General features: G+C 40.9%; 3 protein-coding genes across 6 annotated transcripts in view; 1 reads left to right on the forward strand and 2 right to left on the reverse strand.

The window, feature by feature from the left end:
* The window catches only part of LOC132789412 (neogenin), a 42,150-nt gene extending 34,178 nt beyond the window's left edge, over window positions 1-7,972 (reverse strand). For all 4 annotated transcript variants that reach the window (XM_060797413.1, XM_060797412.1, XM_060797411.1 and 1 more), the window contains exon 1: window positions 7,023-7,972. In XM_060797413.1, coding sequence (XP_060653396.1) covers window positions 7,023-7,128 — 106 coding nt within the window. In that variant the 5' untranslated portion in view covers window positions 7,129-7,972. The remainder of the gene's footprint in view (window positions 1-7,022) is intronic.
* A 7,831-nt stretch (window positions 7,973-15,803) lies between these two features.
* On the forward strand, window positions 15,804-20,741 carry LOC132791444 (protein three rows). The gene is made up of 5 exons (XM_060800365.1): window positions 15,804-16,230; window positions 16,289-17,302; window positions 17,361-18,218; window positions 18,694-19,704; window positions 19,764-20,741. Exons 1-5 carry the CDS (start codon window positions 15,922-15,924, stop codon window positions 20,634-20,636), a joined length of 4,065 nt encoding a protein of 1,354 aa, XP_060656348.1. The 5' UTR covers window positions 15,804-15,921; the 3' UTR covers window positions 20,637-20,741.
* On the reverse strand, window positions 20,732-21,425 carry LOC132791447 (MORN repeat-containing protein 3). Its single transcript, XM_060800370.1, has 2 exons — window positions 20,952-21,425; window positions 20,732-20,898 (listed from the first exon to the last, which is right to left on the reverse strand). Exons 1-2 carry the CDS (start codon window positions 21,352-21,354, stop codon window positions 20,738-20,740), a joined length of 564 nt encoding a protein of 187 aa, XP_060656353.1. The 5' UTR covers window positions 21,355-21,425; the 3' UTR covers window positions 20,732-20,737.
* Window positions 21,426-21,770: the final 345 nt, after the last annotated feature.

Below are 21,770 nucleotides of genomic sequence, written 5' to 3' on the forward strand. Positions count from 1 at the left end.
GATTGCTCGACTAAGACCAGTCGCATTTTAAGCATTTTATGCAAATGTCCGCAGCGACACGTAAATTAGCGCAAAGCAACTCTTAAGCGCAACTCGATTGTGGCCAAGTTGCAATAGCAACGGCAACAAACTAAACTTGACAGCTCAATTGAGGATGCCACCCCAGTGAGATGAAGATCTCTCTGACTTCCTTCCAACTCATTCTTTGACTCTCTTTCGCTCTCTCTCTCTGGATGTTGGCCAACAGATAATTGCCATTAATCAGAAATCGAGTCGCGGGCGCGTCATAAACTGCACAAAATAATCGACTTTTTGGCATTGCAATCGCTGCAAATGCCAACAGAGCTCAGACAAAGACGGACAGCGCGGGTTCAACAGCTCAACAGATCGCGACCAGTCTCTCTCTCTCTCTCCCTCTTTCTCAGATCACCAGATCGCACCATGGCTATGATATATGCAGCACTTAGTACCTACTTAAGTTGCGCGAACGCGAGCTCCGACGAACAGCGTTTGAGATAAGATCACGGCTCCACGGCAACTGCCAACAAAGATCGCTGCCAGTGTGCCCCTGCTTGCAGCTACCATCTGTTCCCCACCTCGGTTAGGGGCGAAGGGGGGGGCTTGTCGTGCTGCCCGCAAATACAGATGTGGCACAGTGTCATGAGTATTATTGCAAAGTGTATAATATTTGGTAAAATTATTCACAATTTGCTAGATCATCATTAGAGTAATTGCTGGCTTTGCGAATTACCGCTTAAATGTTGTCTATAGGTTCTATGGGATTAAGTGCGAGGGAACAATAAGAAAGGAAACTCAATATATAATTCTAGACCAGCTGTTTATTATATTCTTTTGTCATATCTTGCTCCCTAAGGTCTGAATTCGAAAACAGCAAAGTGTCTAATATTTTTTTTAATCCTTTTGAGCCATCTACCTGAGTTTTCTATTATATTTCAATATTTTCCCATTCAATATGTCTATTGTCTATAAATCTGTGCAAAGTTAAGATCCCGATTCTTTTCTTTTCTTTGTTTAATATTGGACTGTCGCTAGGGTAGGAATATCTTGAACTATTTTTGTAACACTTTACTCTTTTTGTGATCTCAACATCAAAAATAAATAATCCCTAAATCTCCGCTTCCCCAAAACCATCGACATCACACCACTGTGCGCTGGGAGGAGGACAATAACAGTGGCACAGACGCTGCCGCTGCCGCTTGTAAGTGGTATGAAGTACGTGCATTTTGTAGATAATATTGAAATAATAGCAAAGACTGAGCATTCGAGTCAGAGCCAAAGCTACAAAAACGAAGACAGAGTCGACTTGGGATCGGCTGCTGTAGACAATGTTGTTGTTGTTGTTGCAGTTGTTGCTTTTGTCTTGTGCTGTTTGTAACAAATTACTTGGGTTGGCAACACCCCAGACCCCCCTTACTCCCCACCACGTTCCTCTCTGTCTCTCTCTCTTTGGCTGAAGCGAGTTCACGACGCGTCGTTTGTCGTCGCCGTTGTAAGCGTTGCTCGTTTTTCATGTTCTATTTTGTGTGGCAATTGCAGTCGCTAGATTAAAACAGCAGATACAGATACAGATACAGCCAGCGAACAGACTGAGAGATACGAGTATTCGATAGATAGACTGAAACAGTGAAGTAGTGAGGGGACTTTGTGAGGGATTTGAACGATCGATCGACTTTAATGCAGCCCCATGGCCAGCATTGGGTTAGACGAAGAGCACGAGAGAAACGTTTAACCGATAAGCGTCTGATAAGTGTGGCGACTCACGGACGTGCCACCAAAATGACCAACTCAATTTGGCTGCCGCCGCATTTTCAATTAATGCTGCCCCCAAGGCGGCGACAACAACTGTTGTTCTCTCCCAAAAAAAATAAAATAATTATGAAACGAGTTTCATTTCGCTTTTCAGTCTCTCTGACTCATGGCCCAAGGGAAAGAGCAACAACGTCAACTTTTAATTGAGTTTGTTTGTGAACACAGCTGCAAGCTGATCTTCAGGTTGCAAGGTTGTTGCTTGTTGTTGGTTGCTGCTGCTGAGAGGTGTTGCTTGTGCTTCCTGTGATTAAGCGAATTGCCAGGCAAGTCTAGTTGAAGTCCTAGTCCGCAGTCAGAGTTAATAATGTTTGGGGCGTTTAATGGTCGAGAAGCCTCTGTGCAGAAGCCGAGTGTAATTTTATGAGCCAGTTTCTCGCCTCGCCTTCGCTTCGCTTGGCATCGACTTGGACTTGATTTCGGTATCGGTATCTGAGGTGTCTTGCACTTATTGCAGTTGTTAAAGTGCCGTTAACAAAGCACGCTTAAATTACCTGCGGCTTGAAGAGACAAGGTTAAGTACAATTGTTGCCTTTAGTCGATATGTCTGTTGTCTGTTGGCGAGTTCACACTTTCTTGGCATTGTTGTGGCTAGAATTTAAAAGGTTTCAGCTGCAATTGTTGTGGCTGATTGGCTTGCTCTACTCCAACTCCGTCTCCCACACTGCTATGCAAATTGGCAGCCACGCCCACACTCCACAGCCCTACGCTTGGGCCCATTGCCAATGTTACGAGTAATTGCAATGCAAAATAAAATAAATAACTAAGAAACCAGAGCAGAGGAAGGGAGAGCAAGAAAAGAGACAGAGAAAAAGTGAATTTTATGGCACTTCCTGCTGCCATATTCATGCGAATTGTGGATGCTGCTCTGCTGTGGAGATCAGCACAAGAAGCTGGGACAGATCTCTGACCAGAGCGTTGGGTGCGTTGAACTGCAGCTGCAACAGCAACAACAACGACTACAATTGCGGCAGCAACAACAACCCGAAGCAACGACAACATTCGTCTCGCTTTTGGAGCTGTGTTTTGGGATTTCTCCCTGCAGTCCTTTTGCTTCTCCTCCTCATACCCTTGTTGTTGTTTTTGCTGTTTTGAATTATTCATGTTGTCTTTTCGAATTGGTTAAAAAGGCAGAAGAGAACTCGGCCCAAAATTGCAGCAAAAAGGAGCGAGAGCGTGATGCAAAGTTTGTGGCAAGTTTGCTCTTCGATGCTTTTGAAAAATGTTTGCAACATGCATGTTCCCCCTGCTGTTGCTGCTGCTGTTGTTGCTCTTGTTATGCTTGTGGTCAGACCATAAAACACACATAAAAATAACAGTGAAAAAAAGGGAAACAAGGAAAACACGACATGCCAAAAATGCAATTCATTGTTTAATTCGTGCGAAAATTTATGTGTGCACAAATTAAAATTAATTTTTGCTCTTAAATTTCCTTATTTTTTCATCATTTAGTTTCCTGATAGCAACGAATATAACGGCACAAACTGTTAATAAAAAGGCAAAACAACAGCAGCGGCAATAAAAAGTGTGAATTAAATGCGTTAACATTTCACACAGGGGAAAAATGTGAGAGGTTTACGAAATGGATGATTTGACTGGGAATTAAAAGGAATAAAATTTGCTGCGTTGTTGAGTTGAACTGGGAATTGTAAATAATGAAAGTGGCCAAAGCCCCCTAAGAAAGTGTATGCAAATAAATAGATTGCCAACTGAGGAATTTAGCATAAAAATGGTTAACAACTTTAAGGAATGCAGAGATATTTATCACCCTCAAGCTTCAACAAAATCTACTTTAATCTGTTAAATCTAAGAGATATTTTTCATCTTTTAATCTAACAAGATTTAAAAATAAATATTTAACTAATATTAGAGTTTCTCTTCTATTCTTCAGCATTCCATTGTGTTGGATTTCGAAACCAGCACTCAATATTGATATTAAATCCTATTCTTATACTTCCAAGTGTATTTGCTAGCTCCGTAAGTAGTTGCAATATTTGTTTAGAATTGCATTTGTCTAGGGAAAATAGTTGTTGGAGTTGCCATAGCAATTGCAACCTTGAACAATGTCAAAGCCACCGGCAAACTAAGCACACAACACAGCCAAACACAAATAGACTTAAAAAGGAGCCAAGTTGGCACAAAGACTTGGACTTGGCTGGTTGCAGAAGAACGACAATTACTTTTGCTCTGCTGTTGTTATTTTGTTTGCACTGATTGAAAATTGACAGAATGTTGAGAGAATTCACAGTTGTTATGTTCAGTTCTCTTCTGTGTTGCACCGCCAATCCCTACAATGATGGCGGAAGGTATAAGGCTAGGTCCTTTCTAGACCTGCCCTTACACTTAGTCACAGAGCTGTGGCAATTTCCGTTTTGTGGCAAATGAGAGAGAGAAAAAGACACGGCAATGGACTGTAATTAGTTGACAGCAGGCAGCAGGCAAAATGAGTGAGAAACAGAAAATGAAACTGAACCGAACTCAAGCAAAGAAATGACCTCATTTCTGGGCACATTCACTCCACCACGTCCTCCTCACATCACAATCGCATACATTTTAATGTGTGTGTAGTACATTGTGTACACATTGCGACAGAGTCTGTCGCCCTGAGGCCAAAGCGGACCATATGGAAATGTTTATGGCCGACGAGCGAGCGAGCGCACCCTTCAAAAAGGGGTGTGAAATTAGAATAACATGTCACTCATATTCCGTATATCACGTAATGCGGCCAAATATGCTGGCTGACAGTTAGCCTGTATTCTTCATAAAGTCTGCAGGATTCGCTTTGGTATTCAGGAGTAACATGAGCACGAAACACATAACGAAACAATTGTCACAGTTCACAGAAGGGACTTGGCCAAAGCAGTAAGCAGTGAATTATGGCCATTAAAAAAGCAAAAAGTGAAAAGGAAGCAGGTATTACTTGTATTTATGGATGGGAGAGAATGGAGCCAGCCACAGCAACAGCAACAGCAGCAGCAGGACTTTGCTTTCAGGCTACACCCAGTTCATTATTTTTATTGTTATTGTTGTTGGCGTTGTTCTCGCTGCTCCTGTGTGCGGCACTAAGATTTTTTAATTACTGCTTGGTCATTAATTAAGGCCACTCTTCCTCTCTCTCTTTCTCATTCTGTGTAGGTGAATGTTCAAGCCATAAATTGCCTTTTTAAAGCACTTTGCGAGCAAGTGAAATGTGTCTTTCAAGCAGTAGAACAGCAATTCTTTTGTAGGCAGTCGTATATAGTGAAAGTACTCACAGGATTATTATAATTACTCCACCGGAGTTTAAGAATCATATAAGAGAGCAAAGTACTTTCGCTAAGCATAAAATGGTTGGCTACGATAAGACAGAATTCTTAAGAAACATTTATAATATCAAATGCAGGTGTGTAAAGTTGTTTTTTTAAATTCAACGACTTTTTCAAGAAGTTATTTGAGTGTGCAAGACTGCTTAAGGATATAGCTAAAGTTATTATCAAAAAGAATACTTCTTAACCAGTGAATTAAGAACATTTAAAAAGTATTTAAAAATAATCTTGAAGACCGCAATATTGGGCTTTAAATATTCAAGACTATGTCTTGGCTTATATCTGAAGTATCAAGCATAAAAATCTTTTAAGCCAAAAAATATTCAAAATTAAATATTCTATACTCTGTTTTGGAATATATCTGAAGTAAGTATTCACAAATAGTATGTAAAGATATTATGTTAAACCGTAATAATACTTAGAATGAAATATTCTACAGATTTAATAGGACCTATATTTTCGCTTGGTACTTTTTCAGATTATGTCAATTACTTTCCAGAATATATATTATAAGGAGGTGACGCTTTCTGTCATAACGCTAAGCCCAAAAAGCCCGTCATGGCAACTACGCAAAAGAGTACAGCCTAAAGCTGAAATCAGCATGACATGCTGTTTGCGATTGATCCGTTGGTTAGTTAGATAAAGCCGGTCTCTGACCCATATATTTTGACATACTGTTTGTTACACGCAATTTGCATATATCCATGTGTAGTAGTATGTATGTATAATAGCCCAAAAGTTGTTATGATAAAGCACATGCCATGCCATAGCAAGGCGAGAGCTTATCATTATTTTCTGTTTGACTTTTTCCCACTTTCCCGGGGATGTTCATATTTTTTTTTGCTTTCTGCGCTGTCCTGGCTGTGGCAGTGATAAATTTGAGGCACCCCACGAGCTCAGAGCTGAGGGTGTTTTGGTTGCCTTGACGGCATTTTCTTTCCCCTATCGTTATGCGAAAGGCATTTAATTTGTTTGCATTATTTGCGCATTTTGTGAGGATTTTCTTTTCCTTTCCTACGGTTTATTTTTAGATAGAAAACTGAGAAATTGAAAGACGTTTTGCGCGCTTGCCTGCGTAAAATTAATCAACTAATGCGTTACAGCTGCCAGAGTCGTGATATCTGACCTGTTTCCAAGGGATTTTCTTTATCTACCTGTACAGTTGAGACACTTGTTGTTTGGCATCGAATACACGTAAATATTTATACTCGAGCAGTTACAACAAGTGCAGTAACGAGTCAACATAATTACACTGTATTTACTGTTACCGATATACAATATCGATTTTCGTTTCGCATTTTTTGCTGTCAGTCAGTGCAGATCATAGGAGACAAGTTAAACTTCAAATCGATTATTCCCAATCGTTTCAATGTTTACTGAATATTCAAGAAATTCGACGGGTTTCAAGTTTAATAGCTGGTAAACAAATGCGACACATTTCATCATGTCGCAAATTCTTGCTAACGAATGAGTCGAGAACCCGAGTATGAGTCGAACTCAACTCATTAGGACTGTTAACCATCCAAAAAAAAAATAAATAAAGATAACGAATTGCTGATAAATGAATATTGGCAACGGCCTTGTCTTATCTTATGGGCAAAGTAAACTACACTCTGTCAATTATCGAATGACTAGTTTATTATGGATAGGGTCGCATGATTGTGTGTGATTGTCAAAGCTCTTTCACATGTATGCGCTACGAACTCACAATCTGTCCTTATCAGTAATAAACTAATTCGGGAATAATGATTAGTTAGAAACTGCAACTAAACCTGCTTTTTTGCACGTCAACCAGACAGGTTGTCACCAACCAACCAAGCATATGGCAATGTAGCGATAGTTTGTTATATTCGTATTTGGATTGCATTCGATTCACACTCCTATTCTTACCTTGACTCGCATGCGAAACTGTCGCCAGTTGTAATTGGCCAATCGAAATTGCAATCCACATCCACAGCCATTTGTTAGTCCTGCGGCTACTTCCGTTATTTGCCATTGTGAGTTGTTGTTTCTGCTACGAAAACTGTGAAACCGTTGTTTGCGCTATTTGCGCTCTTATTTGAATAGTAACGATTTTGCTTTGCCTTTTAAGCTATGTTTGTTGTGTCTTTGTTTTTGTTTCCACTGCGCTGCATTTTGACGGCCTCAAATTCTGCTTTGGTTTCGTTTTCCTTCTTGTCTTCACTTTCGCACACACATTCTACACATTCCCCACATTTTATACACTTATTTCTTTCTTTAGCTTTTTGTATTTTTCCTTTTTTGTCGCTCACTCCACTTTTGTTGTGTATTCGCCGAATTTTGGCGTGTCGATGTTCTTGCTTGCGTTTTCGTTGGAAACCTGCGACGGCTACTTGAGGAATATATCCATTGAACTCTAGCTGTTGATTTTGTTTTGCCGGCTGCAATAATAAACAACAACAATAGCCGGAAGAGCAACAACTAATTAGATCGATTTTCGGTGCATTTGTTGTTCTTTTACAAACAAAACACTTTTACCGTGGCGCATCCAACAACAATTACTATGAGCACAAGCGCCAGGCACTACCAACAACAACAGCGACATCAACAAATTGCGCACACAGTAGCGTTATCTCACTCTAACCTACGTAACTGTCCTTTCGTCGCAGGCAAGCGTCGCGAATTGTATTTTCTCAATGGAATGATTTTTGCTTATATTGTGTATTAGAAATGTTGCACGTATTATATTTGTTTATGTTATTGCACTTTACATTTAGTTAAATGTATATGTTTAACATTTTGTTTGATTAAATCGCGGTTTTAATACATCAAAAAAGAAGCAAAATACGCGCGCAAACAACCTTACGCGACCACAATTAAAAAGAGACTGACGAAAGGCGCCTGAACAAGAAGCAAAAATGCAGACATTCAAACTGCATGCGAGAGAGCGAGAGAGTATATGAAAATGAGCGCCACAATTTAACCCTCAGTGTTGTGAGAGAAAAATTCATCGCCACAAAGCCATATATCGATACACACTATCGAAGGCAAATACCACTATGAGAAAGACTTCGATATACACAGATATTTGGTGAGTGGAGTCAAAATAATTATAAATTGTGGGAGATTAGATTATTTTCTAGTCAATCGATTTGTAACATTTATAGATATTGGCACCTTGCTAGTTTTGCTCCATATTAATCGGCAGCTACACTTTCCAGCACTGGCTGGCGCCAGTCGACGACAATTTGAATTGACGGGACAAATTAACCCATTTGGATTTAAATTGATTTAATTGATTTCTATTGCATTGCTTTATATGTTTACCATGCAAATTGATTTAACAGCAATGTCGCGGCGCATGTCTAGCAAAATGTCGACTGATTCAATTAACTGCAACTGTCATCTGTACAAGTATTTATTCATTTATTTCCATATGCCCTTTTGACTTTACGTTTTTGCAATTTGTTTAACACAAAGTATGTCTAACTTTTTTTTGCATTCATATGCATAAAATAAAAAATTCACAACTTTTTATTCATACATATATGTTTTAATTTTCCGCCGAGTGTCGCGGTCACAATTCGTTTGATTGCCACCCCTTAACAGCGCCCAGTTGCCAGGTTGTGGTTCAAAGTTGTAGCCGCAAATTTCCATAGCAAAAGAAAAGCTCTCAGCCAACTCGTTCTATGCATAAAAATGAAAAAGTTCAGCTCAGTTAGGCTTTAAATTTGCCTTTAAGTGGTCAAAAGCGGCACCAGCAGCAAAAAAAAGAAAGAAAAGGAACCCAGTAAAATGATAAATTTAAAATTAAATGCACAGACATTTGCGCAAATTGCCCGAAAATGGTCATAAGAAGTGGAGAATGGAGAGTCGAGTGGGAGGAGCATGTTTAAAAAATGAATTTACTCTGTGCATTTTGGCCAGAACGTGAAAGGAAGAGCGAGAGGAAATGAAGGATGGAAGATGGTAGATGGAGGAGGGTAGATGGAGGATGGTGGAGGCTTCATCAGTGAAACTCGAAAGTGGGTCAAGTTATGTGGATTTATCAAATTGCCAGGCAAAAGATTTACAAGCTCGCCGCTAATTGCAGCGTTTCAATGGCTTTCCTGGAATGATGCTGGGCTGCCAGCTGACTGCTCACTGCCTTCATCCCATCCCATCCCATCGCATCCATCCTGTTCCGGCGCAATTCGAAACCACTAATTTTCATTTTAATTAATGGAGCTGTCGGTGTCTGTCTGTTAGTTTGTCATTTGAAATGACGGGCGAAGGCGAAGAAAGTTACTTCTACGGGCTTTAAAGCCGCCCACAAACAGCATGAAGCTGAGTACTTGCTGCAATGCTGCATGAATGCACAGCTAATGCGAATGAATAATGTTAATTGAGGCAACTGTATTAAACAGTAATTAAAATATTTATCATCTATATCATTTAAGACTTGGGTATCACATTGTTATTAATCTCTTTGCAATACCAAATAAACATAACCTCAATCTTTGTCTCAGTTAAGTGGTTTAATCAATTAGTTAGATGTAATTTAAAATGCATTTTTTTTAAACGTCACGTACATGTTGACACACTTACATAGCATACCCGGCTTCGGAGGTTATACCCAGTGTTTTTGTACCTTAATTGCAAGTGACTTCGACGCAAACCGCAAATTGCGTTGGCTGTGCGAAAATGAGATAGACTGTGATGAGATGCAGACTGAGCGGGAGAGAAGGAGATGGAGACTACAACGAGAGTTAAATTAAGTTAGCGACGAGACGACTTGACAGCAATAACAACAACAACAACGTCAACAACGAAAATAATAAATACTTATATTCATATGCATACGGGCATAAATCAAAATCAACTTGTAAATTTAATATGTCGCCGTGTTTGTGGCGCTTGCCACATGATTTATGCCGATGGATTTTTCGAATTGGCGAGCTTAAAATGAGGAAAACAAAAAAAACGAGATATTGCATCGAGGAATCGAGGGGGAAACGAGGGAATTGCACTTAACATTCGACAGGTTCTCACCAGAGACAACAATAAACCAATTGGTAGGCACATCAGTTCGCTCCAGTTTTATTCTCCCCCAAAACAAAACTGAATTTTCACACATTAAAATTAGTTGGAAAACGCCCCCATTCCAAAAGCCCCAAACTCAAACCGAACCTCAACCTGTGCCCCTATAACTTGCCCCTTCTCCCCTACTCAGTGCTCCCCTCAAGACATTGAATAATGACAATTTCAGGCGCTGGCGACAGTTTGACAGCTTGTGGATCTCCGGCTCTCTTTGCTTCATAGAAAAACAGAAATGAACAATTATAGGCTCGTTTTATTGATGATCAAATACTCTTATGGATTATTTCGATAGCATTTCTAAAACACATTTTGTGAAATTAATGCTATATTGATTATTTATTTTGCTTTACCAATTATTAATGTATGTATGTACTTACATTTTTTGATTATGTTATTTATAAAATTTATTAAAATGATTTACAAAATAAAAACCTATTCTATTCATTAAAATCGTTATTTAATATATAGAAACAACTTTTGTGCACACTCTGATTTTGTTTATATTGTAAATTACAATTTGTTATTCATGAAATATTCTGAAAAGTAGTTAACTTAACAATATTCAAACTTAATTGAGTTTTTATTATTATGAACATGTAGTATTATTTATGTAAGAGGGTCTAAATACAATACATATGTGAAGAAAAAAACAAAAACAGCATTCTATAAATTGTCCTTGTGCCAATAAGAACTCAGATCAATAAATTAAAAACTTGAACAGGATTAAAGAACCCTTCGAATAATCTCATGTTACAAATCACTTGAGAAAGTCAATGCGCCTTTCGTTAGTGTATCGCTTTACATGTGTCTAGTTGGTGTGAAACGAAAGCAAAATTAGGACTTGACTTGCACTTGGACTTGGTCTACAAAGTTGTGTGCTTGTATGTGTGTGTGTGTGTGTGTGTGTGAGTGAGTAAGTGTTTGTTGCATGCCACATGTCTCGAGTTTTGAGCTAAATAAATGAGTTTGTCAGGCGGCAGCGACATGATTTGATAATTGCTTTTAAATGCAATTCGAAAGCGGCTAAGAAAGTGGCCAAAAAACAGGAAATGCTTACCCATATAACATATGTCTACATATATATGTAGATGATCTGCATAAATTAATACATTTGGTACGTGGATAGAGCATAATTATGATATTTATACCGCTCGCTACTGTGACAGCGGAGGCTTTTCTTTCTTTATGGCCATGTCTAAAGTTTTGGCCATTGACATTTGGCTTAATCAGTTAAATCGGCAGCAGCAGCAGCAACTTCGACTCTTTGGAGTGAGTCAGAAATCAAGACAACTGGGTGGAGTTCTGGCCTCAAGCTTACGTAAGGTTATTAGACCCCAAGCAAACATGACGCATGGCAGTCAAGACGCCAAACATAATTTCACTCGACACTCGACAAAGTTTTATGAATGCATTCGAACCGTTAAATGTGGCAATAAAAATAACTTAGTCAGCTCCAAAGCGAAACTATTTTAATTAATCGCAAAGAAGAACTTCTCATCTTTTTAGGGAGGGTGCCATCCACAGTGGGGTTAGTGTTGTGTCTCTCCTCTCTCTCTCTGTCCTTCACCCCTGTGCTTGCCTCTCTAATGGACTCGTTAACGCCACTGACAGTCCCTTGGCTGGGTTGCAACTTACAACTCCTCGCAGTCAGCTGTTGCAGTTGCATCCATGTGCAATGCTGCAGCCCATAAATTAATGCAGTTGCCCCCCACACACACACACTGTCACCCCTTTTTGCCCACACCTTGCCCCACGCTGCATGCCGCATGTCGCATGCCAAAAAAATTTACAAGCGACAGCATTTTCCACATGCTTCTCAAGCGTGAATTTTGCGCACATGTCGAGTGGCTGCAACGGATCTCAGCGATGGGGCATGCTGCATTGCAACTGCCACAGCCACAGTCACAGCCACTGGCGCCCAAAAGCGTTGACAGCCTGCGAGCAACTTGGCGTCGGATATCCGTAGCAATGGTCAAGTTTGTGTCAAGGCTAGGAAAAACGTGGAGCGACCAAATTGAAATCTGTCAAAAGATGCAAGCGACAGCTGCTCCAATGGAGTGTGCCACACGGGGGGTTGAGGAGAGGGTGAAAGGGGTTGATTCCAGTGAAGGGATGCAGCACATCAGAGTGGATTCTCGGCTCTACTGAAAGATGACAGCTAACAGGACGTTAAAAGCGACGTGCCAGCAAATCTTTTCACTTGAAAGATGAGCTGCGAGCAAAAAACAAGGAACTGAGATGAAGTGAGAATAGCTCGGAGATTATTGTGAAGCAAAGCATACATGGAAACATGTTGAACTTATTGATGGATTATAAAAAAGTTAAAAAGATAGTGTGGTAAAAAAAATCAATGATTTATATATGAGTTTGGGGAAAAGTTTTTCATTTCGAAGTGAAGAAATTAAATGAATAATATCCATCTCTAACTTATTTAAGATTCTTTTTAAAACAAAAGAGTAAATTTTTACTTTATAGTTTTCAAAATATATATTTAAGTCCATGTTTTTAAATCGAATACAATTTAATATTTTTATACAAAATGTATATATTTTATTTATTTACAAATATCAAAAAAACCTATGTGAGTTTAGGGATCAGTTTCACACTTCAAAGTGAACAAATTAAATGAATAATATTTATCTCCAACTTTTTGAAGATTTTTATCCACAACAAAAGAGTAAATCTTTACTTTATAGTTTTCAAAATATCTATTCAAATCCATGTTTTCAAATCGAATATAATTGAATATTTTTATGTTTGCAAAATGTTTATATTTTATTTATTTATATATTTCACAAAAATCTATGGTTTCTACGTGAATTTGGGGATAAGTTTCACACTTCAAAGTGAACAAATTAAATGAACAATATTTATCTCCAACTTTTTGAAGATTTTTATCCACAACAAAAGAGTAAATCTTTACTTTATAGTTTTCAAAATATCTATTCAAATCCATGTTTTCAAATCGAATATAATTGAATATTTTTATGTTTGCAAAATGTTTATATTTTATTTATTTATATATTTCACAAAAATCTATGGTTTCTACGTGAATTTGGGGATAAGTTTCACACTTCAAAGTGAACAAATTAAATGAATAATATTTATCTCCAACTTTTTGAAGATTTTTATCCACAACAAAAGAGTAAATCTTTACTTTATGGTTTTCAAAATATCTATTCATATCCATGTTTTCAAATCGAATATAATTGAATAATATTTTTATGTTTGAAAAATGTTTATATTTTATTTATTTATAAATATCAAATAAAATCTAGTTTTTTGCAAAATTATCCGTATAAATTATTATTATTTATATACGTAATTGAATTGCCTAAAAATATATACTCTTAAGTTGAAGACCATTCCGTAGAAATTTGTTACACAAAGTAAACTTAATAAGATACATTTGAAGAGGCAACCTATACACATTATATCCAATTAAGTTGAATTCAGAATACAACTCACAACGAAAGCTGAGATGAGATGAGCACGTGTAACTCGTAGGAATATTTGAGACATCCTTGTGCAATTTTCCCCGCTGCGTAATCCTCCACTTTACACACGCCCAAGAGAGCTTTTCAACATTTACTTTGCGCTTGTATCTTTGTCTTGTCTTCGGCTGACAACTTTTCACTTACTGCTGGGAAATTAATTAAGAGCAGTTCCTCGCTGTTGTTGTTGTTGTTGTTGCTAGGCAATTGTGAAGCGCCAGGCTAAGCCAATAAATCCTTGTTGGCTGTCACACAGCGCAAAAAAAAGAGAGAGAATATATAGAGTAGTATATTATATGAGTGGGGAGCCACAGATTGGGAAGAGCACATTGTTTATCTCTGGGATGTGGACAAATTAGTGCATTTTAAATTAAGCCAAGCGACTAATTTAATTACAACGCAGTGAGAAATCGCATAAATTTTCACACTCAAATCATTTTAATGAACTGCCAAGTCCAACTGTCATCTGTCTGTCTGTCCGTCCGTCTGTCTGTGTGTCTATTTGGTTCGTCTGTTTGCACACAATTAAAACGTAATTCGAAATAGACACAGACAATGATAGGAAGAGTCAACTGAAATGCATTTGGGAGTTTTGTTGATTTTGGCAGCAAATGGGCGAAACTTTTGCAAATTCCCCAAAATGTATTCATCACACAAGTATTTTTCGCGCACTCGCTGTGTAAACAAGTATTTGATTTTTAACAAATATTGACAGCTGAATGACAGTTGATTACGTATTGCGATTTGTGGTTTCTATTTCTAGTATTTTCAAATGAAATGGCACATTTTCAGCCTTCAAGTATCGCGAGCCAAAAACAAAACCCCATAAATCTTGCACAAATATTTGGTCAAGTAAATCAACTGTAGACCTGGAAACCCAATCTGAAAATGAGAGTAAACTTGGCCAAGCCAGCATGACGGGCCATAAATTATAAGCCAAATAGAAAATAATACTCTAGAATAATCTTAATACACTGAATGACCCACAAATGACACTTTCACATGTGTGTTTAGTTCATCTCAATCTCAATTAAGCCAAAGTGATGCCCAAATTAAACACAATTGTCTGATACATAGTGCCACATGCCGCATGCCGCTTGCCGCACAGACAATTCTACACAAACATAAATATGTGCGGTGAGCTGTCTCATCAATCATCAAGATGGGAATTGTGTGTGTGAAACTTTTAGCGAAAACGTTTAAACGTGACTTCCGACTTTGGAGAGTTTCCATAGTTTCAACGTGTCGTCTTCCCTTAAGCATGTGAATGTGTAAGCATACAGAAGTATTTATTACAGCAATATGTCTCCATCTAAGAGTAAGCCACAAGCACTCACACACACACACACACGCGCTCAGTTGGCCCAAAAAGTGTGGATAAGCGTGGGCCAATAATGCGCATAACTGCATGTTGCATACCAACCTGTTCCGGTTTTAGCTTTGCAAGAATCGCTGTAGTATGCAGCATAAATCAATGTAGTCGTATTCGGCCACATTCATTACACGCTTTCGTTGCAGCAGCATTCAGCACTCATAAATTAAGCGAACCCTTTCAATGCTTTGCGCAATTCAATTTAACATGGCTGACCTTTTCGTTTGACCTTTCACACGTTTTCGTAGTAAGCAACCCATTACAACATGATTATCTATACTCTGGCTTTGATAGCCGATCATGTGGACTATAATTCATAGTTTCATATTAAATTCATTAAAATCACTATAATTTGTATCAAGTTTTTAATTACGTGCTCTATTATTTAAACAATAATGCGGACTCTACAAAATGGAGTAATAATAACGAAACAATAACAAAAATCCCGCCATATGAAAACATATGCTCTAAGTGTTGGATAGCGTTGCGGCTTTTCTCACAGCTTTCAGCTGAGAAACCCCAGTGTGACCATAAGTACATTGTGGTATAAAATTACTAAAAAATTCTGCTGATCCAACTCTATTTTTACTTTTCAAATATTTTTTTGTATTCTTCATTTTTTAACTATGAAGCAACAAAAAATACAATATAGTAAATAGTACTGTCATTTAAAATGCACGTCGAGCTATCGATGCATTAATTGCATCAGTTTCCGATAGCCCCATCGAACCTACATGGTTGCTTTCGATGGTTATCATCAGTTATCGGCGAAAAATACTTCAGCACAATCAAACAGATCGCGTCGATTTGAAAAGTAATTTGGTTTATTTGAGAGTGAATTTGATTTCAATTTTAAATATATTTTAAGCACTTTATAGTCAAAATGTCACTAGAAAATGTGACAAAACAATTGCGCGGCACACGAAAAGACGCCGAGAATGCCGCAGAGGCAATTCAACAGCAATTTAAACTAATTAGAAAGGGCGGGACATCAAGCGTCGCTTCAGCAGCTCTAAGAATATTAAGACAATTATGCTGTGCGCTTCAAGACAATTACCATAAATATGCGGACATATATTGCAACATTGTGGCGTGCTTGATGCCACACGTTGAGCCCATTGCAGCTAAACCGGAGTATTGGGTAAATCATTTAACCAGCTTGCAGTACATTCACCATGCGCTTTGTCAGCAGGTAATGCGATATGATATGGAAGGTTTTAAGATAGAAAACTAACAAATTTTGATTGCAGCAAACAAATGCGGAATGCAAAAGATTCTACAGCTTGGTCAATGCACAGCGAGTGCAATTGCAGCAAAAGACTGACTACAAATTCTATATCAACATGCACATCAAGCACTTCTATTTCTATGGCCAACAAATGCAGAAACCATCAACAGCTACGAAGGATGCCATGGAGCAGCTTTGCTCTGCAATGCTGGCCATGGGAACCCTTTTTGAAACCATGCAACAGCAGCATGTGGGCTACAGCGAACTGATTGGGGAACTAAATCAGATTCTTGGCAAAAGAAGCGGTACTTTTCTCAAAGTCATTGGCTCGCTACCTGTAGCTGAGTCCAACAAAATGTTTGAGCCCCTTTTCAAGTTGATTGCCAGTAATGTCGGCAGCACTGAATCACTGAGTAAACAACTGCCGGAGTATTTGAGTGCGCTGCAGGCGCTCATCCAGATCGATGGCTTCGCGTGGCAGCAAAAGGCAGCTGCTTTGCAGAAACCACTTGCTGTCCGTCTGCTGCATAGCCTGCGCTTGTTGTACATGGAGTTGCAGCTGGAGGGGCATGCTCTGCAATTGCTCTACTATCACATGAAGTTGCTGCTCAAACGAGAAACGGATACCGATGCGAAGAAGACCTATATTGATTTAGTCAAAAATTGGCAGCACTTTTTAGGTACACAATGCGCACCAGCGCAGTCGCAAGAGCAATGGTTCATTGATCTTCTAGTGCTGTTTGTGCGGTTACAACGGCAAATGCATCAACCAGAGGGCAGGACAAACTGCTTTGAGCACTTCTGGCGTTCATTGGATGGCCAAAATACGGCTGAAGCTTATGCCGCACATTTTGAACTATTGCAAAGCTTGATTAACAGCTCGAGAAGCATTAGCGGCAAGAGTTCGTTGGTCGCCAGCTGCAGTAATGACATTAGTTGCCAGAGCATGCGGAAGCACTGCGTCTTTAGCCTGGGCTGCTGTGCTATTGCCGCATACAGCACTTGGCAACCCACAGATCAGGCTAAATTGTCCAAGGTAAGTAAAAGAGTACTTAATTCTTCCCAGTCCAGCTTAAAGAACTCTTGTCTTGCAGATAGCACAAAAGGGTATTGGAAACATTTTCAACTACGCCGTGGATGTGCTTAAGGTTACAGCGTGCATGAAGCCCAACAGCGTGGAGCTGGTCAACTTAACGTGGCATCTGACCAACATAGCAGACAAGATAACAACTGACGCACAATTGGAGCTGATGCAGCGTTTGTTTAAACCGCTGCAGAAACTGTTCCCGCTTCTCGAAGCGAATGCGATGCGGCAACTCTTGCGTCGCATTTACAAAGGCAGCGCCAATTGCACTAAGCAGCCAATGCTCGTGGCACAGTTACAGAGTTCCTACATTGCGGCCATCAACTGCCCAGCGCGTCAGTTTCAGCAGCTGTGCCTTTATTATCGCACCAGCCCCTTGTCCATCAGCATCTATGAGCTGCATGAGCAGAGTCCCTTGGCCATTGAGATGAACGCAGCAGAGAAGCGCAAGTTCTATGAACTGGATATGCTGACAGTCCTGAGCAGCAGAAAGACGCCAGCAATGCTGCAGTCGCTGTTACTTCATTATCACACCGACTATCATATGGCTCTGCTGGGACGTCACTTGCGCACAGATTCCAAAACACATAAGAAGTTGGAGGTATTGCGGATGCGTCTCCAGAATATGGCACAAAGTCAGCGACTGTCGCGACTAGAACAATTGGTGCTAGGCCATGTGAGTGTGGGCAAACTGCTGGAAATGCTTGAGGGGCAAAAGATCACGGTATCCATCAAGGAGACGGCGGAGAAAGTGCTGGAGGAACTGCTCAACAAAACCAATATGCAGAGCATCAATATTTTGGCTGAGATGCCGCTGCTGAAGCTGGCCACAGCGGCCATAGATGCCTTCGCAGTCTTCTTTAATGAGGTAAGATATTGTAGTAATACTTTTTGTGCTAGCTAATCTTAAATGGAATAGTCTAACTAGAAATGGGAATAGAGATCTCATAGCTTACATTCTTGATCAGCAGCGATACCCAAAACAGACAGCAAATCAAGTTTGCTTTAGAATTTGGACACGCTTCCCTTCGCACCCAAAAAGCGGAATAAAACCAGTGCTATAATCTTCAACTTTAGTATGACATTAATAATGATAATATAAATAATTTATAATTTAAATTTTATTTAACTCTTAAATTATTTAAGATCATTTACAGTTGCTTTGTTAAATTTAACAACAGCATTATAAAAACGTAATCATTAGGGTGATGACCAGACTCCGATAATACGACTGTAATATTAATGTTCTATTAATATTTGACTTGTTTTGAAGATGTTAACAACACCAAACCTAAACTCTCTAAATGCTGTTTACTTATTATATTTCTTGACTTTGCTTGCAGGCTGACGCCGAGCCGCTGAGCAGTGACGAGGCGCTCATTGACTGGGAGGCGCTGATCGAGGACATCCTTGTGGTCGCCATGACTCTCTCCACCATGGGCTACACACAGCAGGCGGATGCAGCTTGGCTGCTGCTTCTACGAATCGCACGCCTTCTCGGTGATCGTTTCAACTATCTGCGTGCGCTCAGCCATTTTACCTCAAATTATGCACAACATCCTCTCGTTGATCTGGCAAGTGAGGTGGCACATGCTCAGCTGCTGCTGGACGAGCTCTGGCCGCAGCTGCACATCGCTACCTACTACAAACGTGAGCATAGCATATTGATGCTGTGCCTCTGCCACATGGCGTTGTACTATGCCCGCCTGGGCAGCATGAGTCATGTCCAGTTGCTGCTGTTGCAGGCTGAGCGAGTGCGCGATCAGTTTGTGGAGCGTGTGGGCAAATGCGACATTATTCAGCTGACACTGCAATCGGTCCGTTTTCGCATCTGCTATCAGCAGCGTCACTGCAGCTTGGTCGCCAAGATGCCCACGGCACTGCAGCAGCTGGACACGCTGGCGGATAGTGTGCGCAATTTTACCAGCATTTCATCCGTGGATCACGGTGCACTTGTGCTGCTGCTGGGCGATCTGGTGCGCGACTCCACGGAGTGCACAGCGAATCGTCTGAGTGAGCTGCCCAATTTCGGCAGCAGTCTGCTGCAGGTGCTGCTCCAAGGTGGCATGGTGCTGCGTGTCGTCGAGGTGCTCATCTCGTGGATGTGGACCAATGTGCGCATGGAGTGCCTGGAGAAGGCGCTCTCCAAGCTGCGGCTCATCGAGCATTTTCTCTGCATTCAACCGTCCGAATTGCGACCGTCGCAAAAGAAAGCCAGAGACTTGGTTGATGCGCCGCTGGATGGCAAATCGAAGCCCATGGAGGAGCTGATGAGTCAATTGCAATTGGAGCAGTTTGTGGAACCCATACGCAAGCAGCTGCCACAGTCTGCCACAGGGTTTGCGCCTCGACTTGTAAGTAACTCATGGTTTTCTCTATAGATTGTTAAGTAATTCCTGTTCTCACTCAACAGGATATGCAAGCTGCAGTCGACAGCCGTTTGACCTTGCAACGCTACATGGAACATGCATTGCCTGCGCCGCTTAAGAGCCTCAAGCTGCAGTGCGTCTATTTTACCGTGGGATGCTTGCATGCACATCTCTACTTCCTCAATCGGGAGCATGACCAGCTGGACACTTTCTATGCCATGGCAAATGATTGGTTGCTGGGCGATAAACAGCGCGGCATTGCCTTGGGTCCAATGCTGTTTGTGCTGCAAATCTATCAGGCCAACTATTTGCGTGACAAGCAGAAGTATCGCGGTGCCATTGACATCACGGAGCCTGCACTGCAGCTGGCCAATAGCGAGCCGGCGCAGCATCGCATCGATGTCAACTATCGCAGCAATCTGCTGTTGCAGCTGCGCACAGCACAGTTGCAGTTGCATCCGACACCAAAGCTACCAAGGCCAAAGCAGCGGGCCCTCGATTTCAACATTTCGCCAGAGAAGAAGGTCAAAGCAAGTGCTTCCAGCAAGAAGCCGCTGAAAATTGTGATATACACGGATGATGCGAGCCCATTGAGCGACGCCACAAACAGCGTGGAGAGCAGCAGCAGCCTGGAGTGCTTAGATCTCAATGCCTGTCAGCTGATCGAAATCATTGACCTAAGCGACGACGAGCCAACAGTTAGCCTGAAGCCCGCGACAACGACTCGACGCAATGCGTCCGCTTCAAAGAAACTCGAAGTGCCCATCCGCAGCAGCAGCAAGCAACGCCATGACTTGCCCGAGGTGACACCCAAGACGACAACGATTCGGACCAGAGGACGCGCCAAGCGAGAGGAGATTGTCGAGCCAGTGATAGTGCCCACCACGGTGAGCAGTCGACGGCGCCAAAGGAACTGATTTTTAAACTAATTTTAATATATGTTTTAGCACAATTAATTATTACGCATTGATATTTATATTGAATTTTCTACAAAAAGTAAAATAAACGTTGCAACCTCTTAAGCAATGTGACTCGTCATGGACAGCAAAGAGCTCTGGCAGTTGTCCTGACTCCAGATGCCATGCTGCAGTAGCTGCTCGCCGTTCTTCTCATGGTAGTAGACACCCAAACCGGACTTGCAGCCGCGCTCAAACTCGCCCACATAGCGATTGCCATTGGCTGCGAATTGCCTCCGTAATTATACAATTTATTCCCTCATATTTAGGACTCACCTGCGTAGAGCACGCCTTTGCCGTGCATGGCATCGTTTTGCCACTCGCCAATGTAGGTCCGTCCATCCGCATGCCACTGAATGCCATGGCCATGACGTCCATTCGCCTGCCACTGGCCATAGTAGACGGTGCCATCCTTGTAGTACTGCTTCCCTTCCCCGCAGCGCACATTCTGCACCCACTGACCCACATAGACACGCTCCGCATGCCCATTCCCACACTGCCTACGCAGCGTGCCGTTGCCGTGACGCTGGCCAAGACGCCACTGACCCTCGTAGATGAGGCCACGTCCGTTGTCTTTCACGCCATAGCCATGATGTTGTCCCTGCTGCCACCTGCCCTCGTAGTGGCCACCATCGGCGGTATAGCGTTGGCAGCGCACACCACTTGCTCGCCGCGACATATTGTCCTCAACTGAGGCACAGGAATGGGAAAGCGCCGCAGTCTTCACGGAGTGCTTCAGTGTGGTGACAGGGTATAATAAGTTTGTGGCAAGCTAAATCTCATTTATCCTGCTTTCTATCTATCCGACTGTAAACACAACTATATCTCGGAGTTCATAAGACCTAGAGACTTCTAAGTTGGTAGTTTATTTTAGGATTTAAATACATTCCATGAAAATGAGCTTATACCCAGTGAGTATCAAATTACTCCCTAAATTTAAGTACAATCAATTAAGTTTAATCAATGCAAATAGTATCTAAAATTAGGTAGCAGGTATCTCGCTGTTGTGCACACTCTTATAGCGTAGTACTCATTTATCCTGCTTTCTGTCTGTCCGTCTGCAGAAACATTTAGATCTCGGAGTCCATAAGAGCT

The sequence above is a fragment of the Drosophila nasuta genome, chromosome 3 (assembly GCF_023558535.2).
Source record: "Drosophila nasuta strain 15112-1781.00 chromosome 3, ASM2355853v1, whole genome shotgun sequence".
Taxonomy (NCBI): Eukaryota; Metazoa; Arthropoda; class Insecta; order Diptera; family Drosophilidae; genus Drosophila; species Drosophila nasuta.